Genomic DNA, 6,159 nt, shown 5'->3' with positions numbered 1-6,159 from the left:
ACACACACACACACACACACACACACACACACACACACACACACACACACACACACACACAGCAATTATATTATGCATATCTGACTTTGTTGCAACTAATTTCCAGCCAAATCTGCTTTCTTCAATGTCGTTTCAAATGCAGCTACGGGGTCCACAGGGGGACAAAACACCTCCTCCACACAGTAAACCTCAGGGGAGTCCTTTCTTCATAGTGTGTTGTGATCCACCACATTAGTCACATATATAGTCTTTATTTTTCTGTAACTTCCACTTAGAACAATGGTAACCAAACGACAAAGACAACAACAACAAAATCTGGAAAATCATATAATTCTCTGAGTCAGTTTTAAAGTCTTCTGTTGTTGTATGTTACATAGATTAAAGGTCCTACAGGATCGATGTGGACTCCTCCAGTGGTCACTGTCCAGAGAGGAAGAGCTGGACGCTCTAGATGAGAGTCTGTGGTACCATGGAAAGGGAAAGAGAGAGAGAGATGGAGATAGAGAGCGGGGAGAACAGAGAGAGACCAACAGATAAACCAGTAGGTCTGGCATCAAATGATGTGCGTTACCTGGCTGCTTTATCCAGTGTAGCTCAGTCCTGATTGATCCACTGGTAAGTCAAAATAAGAACCGAGCAGCCATCTTCAGGTAAGTCACAAAGCCAGAACATAGTGGAGCATGGTTCTGTGAACAGACTGGGTTAACATCAGACACAGCTGGGCAGCGCACTGGAGAGCAAAGGAAGTCTGGGTGTGTCTTTTGGCATCTGTGCAAATATATCCTTTCCATTGCTTCATCACACGTCTCACAACGTCTTTGAGCCCTCTAATTCTCTCTCTCTCTCTCTCCCTCCTTCTCTCCCTGTAGTTCCCTCCTGGAGGCCAATGTACAGAGGGTCAGAGAATAGTGTCACTGAGCAGCTCAAAACATCAGTTAAGTCACCATTAACTTGCCCCGATATACCCTCCAGACCCTCCTAGATTGTCAGTCTTAGTCCTGCTTCCCCAGAGGGTCTGTGTCGGTGCTGCTCTGTGGGGGTGGTATGGGTAGGCAGGGTGCAGGGGTGCTGTGGGGGAGCCGCCGGGGGCTGGACCCACCTCCACCCTCACTGTCTGTGTTGGAGGAGGAGGGGGGAGGAGGAGGGGGCAGGCGCGGCAGGGGTGCAGATGAGGGGGGGATACTTGTGGACCCCATCCCTGACCTCAGGCTCTGGATCCTCCTGCACTCGTGGCAGATCCTGACATGCGTGCAGCTGCGAGGGAGCGCCAAGGCGGCCTGCGTCTGGGGCAGGTGAGGAGGGGTGGTGTTGGCCCCCAGAGGGTCCTCCAGGAGTCGCTGAGGCCCGGGGCCCATGTCTGAGGGACCTCCCCCAGCCCCTACACCCCCTCCTGGCCCCCCTGCTCCCCCAGTCAGGGGTCCCGAGCCGCTGTAGAGCTTGCCGTTGCTGAGGCGCATCTCCCGTACCAGGCGGAGGGGCCGCTGGGTCCCCAGGGCGATGCGGGTGGGGTGGCGGAGTGGCCGCTGGGTCCCCAGGGCGATGCGGGTGGGGTGGCGGAGGGCCGCAGAGTTGCCCAGGGGGCGGCGACGACGGGAACTCTTCTTACAGGAGACGGCGTTTCGGAACTCGGTGATCATCTCCTGACAGACAGACACCTGGGAGAACAGAGGAGAGGGACGACGGGAAGGGGAGCATAGGGAGAGATAGGGGGCCACAAAAGCAAAGTAGACAGACAGGGGGAAAAGAGGGAAGGCAAAGGAGAGAGATAGAGGGGGGAAAAGAGAAGGAAAGCAGAAACCGGGCGTAGGTAGAGTAAAAGAGATGGTAGGAGGAGAGGAGAACCAAATGAGGGAATAGAAAGGTAGAAATGGGGGGATGGCAATGAAAGTGTTAATGAATAGAAATGGTTTGGAGATAATGAGGGGAGGTGTAGAGATGGATAGAGGTTGGAGAATATCCAAAGAGCAGACAGAGTTAATACAATCCATACAAATTACCAACTGAGCAGAACAAATTGTGTTCATTACACATTACATATAATATATAATGTTGCATAATGGACTATGAACAAACAGGCAAGCCAGCAAACTGAGGTGCATGTAGACAAACAACACAAACACACACACACACACACACACACACACACACACACACACACACACACACACACACACACACACACACACACACACACACACACACAACACAAACAGACACACACACACCTCTTAACATTCCAACAGCATCACACACTTGCACAAAACGTTCCAACAAAATGCACCAAGGACACATAGACATAGACATTATGTAATATTCTAATCTACAAAATCATAACAATGATGAATAATACTCTTACACAAACAGAAACAATATTCATTATCAGAAAACAGACACTGATTGACAGAATGACATTTGTGGCAGACACACAGAGATGAGTGATCCAAGAATGGAAACGAAGAGTACCAGCATGTGAGGCATGTAAAAGAAGATAGATCGTGACATTTAATGCCAGGGAAATCATTACACACTGCTTCTTATGCAAGCAAATATTGGCATCACAATATTGGCTTATCCATACCCTGCACTAAACATGAACACTTTCTGATCACAGTCAAAATACCGCGATCACACACCAACGCTAGTACTATAGCATGCCAACACAAGTACGTTCACACAACATCACAACATGTGACTGGACCCTGACCTGCTTACAGGAGAAATCTGTCCTGCTTCATTTGAGGTTCAGTTGTAAAAACAGCAACCCTCATCATCCATGCACAATAAATAGCAAACCCAACAGTGAAACACACAGACTAGACACACTGATTAACACACACACACACACAAATGGTGCTAGAAGCAGCCCGACGAACACATATTCAAACACACACAGTTCCAGAGGCGGCCCAACAAACACACACACGCTGCACGACAGAGGATGGGGAGTCAGGGTTGGTGTGTTGCCATGGGGACCTACTGGGGTGGGTCTGTGGTGTCGGCGAGGGCAGGATTGAGGGCGTACCTCGTCTGTCTCTGAAGAGCAGCGCGTCGACCACACAAACTCCATGATGGCCACGAACACAGCGATGATGAGGCCACAGATCAACACCACGAAGATGCCCCCAATGTTCTCCATGCCCAGACCTGTGGAGGAGAGACATGGTGGTTAATGAACACACACATACAGTACCACCACTATGCCCCTGATTTAACACAAGAACAGTTACACACACATACAGTACCACCACTATGCCCCTGATATGACACAAGAACAGTTACACACACATACAGTACCACCACTATGCCCCTGATATGACACAAGAACAGTTACACACACATACAGTACCACCAATATGCCCCTGATATGACACAAGAACAGTTACACACACATACAGTACCACCACTATGCCCCTGATATGACACAAGAACAGTTACACACACATACAGTACCACCACTATGCCCCTGATATGACACAAGAACAGTTACACACACATACAGTACCACCACTATGCCCCTGATTTAACACAAGAGCAGTTACACACACATACAGTACCACCACTATGCCCCTGATATGACACAAGAACAGTTACACACACATACAGTACCACCAATATGCCCCTGATATGACACAAGAACAGTTACACACACATACAGTACCACCACTATGCCCCTGATATGACACAAGAACAGTTACACACACATACAGTACCACCACTATGCCCCTGATATGACACAAGAACAGTTACACACACATACAGTACCACCACTATGCCCCTGATATGACACAAGAACAGTTACACACACAATACCACAGACCCTGGTAATCTCCCATCTTACAGTACATTCGTACAGTCAGAACACTCAGACATTAGTTGAGATAAAAAGCTGCAAAGACACTGGAAACAGAGTAGTGTACTGACCCTTGGCTCTGTGGTCCTCCTCTTTAGGGCACTGTCCTCCCTCCCACCACCTCCTCTTCAGGATCTCCAGCCTGTTGTTCTCCTGCAGGTGCAGGATGGCCATAGTGATCTCCTCTCTGAACGGAGAGCCTGGGAGGACGAAAGGAAAGAGGGAGGAGGAGAAAGAGGGTATTAAAGATGGAGAGGAAGAGGAATTAAAAGGCTTGTGGTCTCCTCCCCTTCTCATCCAGATGTTGTGGGTTGTACCACTCCACCATCTCTCCTTGTCTCCCATCCTCCCTCCATTTCACCACCATTCTCACCCAATCTCTTCTTCTCTCTTTGCCATCTCTCCTCTTTCCCATCTCTTCTCATGTCTCCTCTTTCCCATCTCTCCATCTCCCCTCTTTCCCATCCATCTCTCCCGAATACCTCCCTCAATCCATCCCTCTTTCCCATTTCTCCCCACATACCTCCCTCCATCAATCTCTCCCCCATACCTCCCCCTCCATCCCTCTCTCCTCCTATACCTCCCTCCATCAATCTCTCCCCATACCTCCCCCTCCATCCCTCTCTCCTCCTATACCTCCCTCCATCAATCTCTCCCCCATACCTCCCTCCATCCCTCTCTCCCATTTCGCCCCACATACCTCCCTCCATCCATCTCTCCCCCATACCTCCCCTCAATCCCTCTCTCATCCTATACCTCCCTCCATCAATCTCACCCCATACTTCCCTCCCTCCATCCCTCTCTCCCATTTCTCCCCACATACCTCCCTCCTTCCATCTCTTCCCCATACCTCCCCCTCCATCCCTTTCTACTCATATACCTCCCTCCCCCATACCTCCCTCCCTATAGCCCTCTCTCCCCATACCTCCCTCCCTCTAGCACTCTCTCCCCATACCTCCCTCCATCTAGCCCTCTCTCCTCTCACATACCTCCCTCCCTCTAGCCCTCTCTCCTCTCACATACCTCCCTCCCTCTAGCCCTCTCTCCCCATACCTCCCTCCCTCTAGCCCTCTCTCCTCTCACATACCTCCCTCCCTCTAGCCCTCTCTCCCCATACCTCCCTCCCTCTAGCCCTCTCTCCTCTCACATACCTCCCTCCCTCTAGCCCTCTCTCCCCACATACCTCCCCCCATCATCCCTCTCTCCCCATACCTCCCTCCCCATCCCTCTCTCCCACCATACATCCCTCATCCCTCTCTCTCTCCCCACATACCTCCCCCCATCATCCCTCTCTCCCCATACCTCCCTCCATCCCTCTCTCTCTCCCACCATACATCCCTCCATCCCTCTCTCTCTCTCCCCACATACCTCCCCCATCATCCCTCTCTCCCCATACCTCCCTCCCCCATCTCTCTCTCCCACCATACATCCCTCCATCACTCTCTCTCTCCCCACATACCTCCCCCCATCATCCCTCTCTCCCCATACCTCCCTCCCCCATCCCTCTCTCCCACCATACATCCCTCCATCCCTCTCTCTCTCCCCACATACCTCCCCCATCATCCCTCTCTCCCCATACCTCCCTCCATCCCTCTCTCTCTCCCACCATACATCCCTCCATCCCTCTCTCTCCCCCCACATACCTCCCCCATCATCCCTCTCTCCCACCATACATCCCTCCATCCCTCTCTTTCTCCCCATACCTCCTTCCATCCCTCTGACCCCATACCTCCCTCCCTCCATTCCTCTCTCCCCCATACCTACCTCCCCCATACCTCCCTCCCTCCATTCCTCTCTCCCCCATACCTACCTCCCCCATACATCCCTCCCTCCATTCCTCTCTCCCCACATACCTACCTCCCCCATACATCCCTCTCTCTCTCCCCATACCTCCTTCCATCCCTCTGACCCCATACCTCCCTCCCTCCATTCCTCTCTCCCCCATACCTATCTCCCCCATACCTCCCTCCCTCCATTCCTCTCTCCCCACATACCTCCCCCCATCATCCCTCTCTCCCATCATACATCCCTCCATCCCTCTCTCTCTCCCCATACCTCCTTCCATCCGTCTGACCCCATACCTCCCTCCCTCCATTCCTCTCTCCCCATACCTACCTCCCCCATACCTCCCTCCCCCATCCCGTTCTCACCCCATACCTCCCTCCATCCCTCTCTCACCCAATGGCATGCCGATGCCGTAGCCCTTGGTGTCCAGCAGACCACCAATCTGGGTGAGGTTACAGTTGAGTTTGCGGTAATACTCATTCATGGTGCTCTCCAGGAGGAAGGCATATTTAGAGTTGACCACG

The 6,159-nt window shown here is 51.8% G+C and overlaps 1 protein-coding gene across 1 annotated transcript in view; it reads right to left on the bottom strand.

Moving 5' to 3' along the window:
* Positions 1-235: 235 nt before the first annotated feature.
* Positions 236-6,159, bottom strand: part of LOC135521946 (glutamate receptor ionotropic, kainate 5-like) — a 32,923-nt gene continuing 26,999 nt past the window's right edge. The window contains exons 17-20 of the mRNA XM_064947768.1: positions 6,029-6,159; positions 3,922-4,050; positions 3,023-3,144; positions 236-1,655 (exon numbers count right to left, since the gene is read on the bottom strand). The exon at positions 6,029-6,159 is cut by the window's right edge and continues 95 nt beyond it. Coding sequence (XP_064803840.1) covers positions 993-1,655; positions 3,023-3,144; positions 3,922-4,050; positions 6,029-6,159 — 1,045 coding nt within the window. The 3' untranslated portion in view covers positions 236-992. The remainder of the gene's footprint in view (positions 1,656-3,022; positions 3,145-3,921; positions 4,051-6,028) is intronic.

This window comes from Oncorhynchus masou, chromosome 30 (genome assembly GCF_036934945.1).
Source record: "Oncorhynchus masou masou isolate Uvic2021 chromosome 30, UVic_Omas_1.1, whole genome shotgun sequence".
Classification (NCBI taxonomy): Eukaryota; Metazoa; Chordata; class Actinopteri; order Salmoniformes; family Salmonidae; genus Oncorhynchus; species Oncorhynchus masou.
This window is presented reverse-complemented; position numbering and strand designations above follow the sequence as displayed.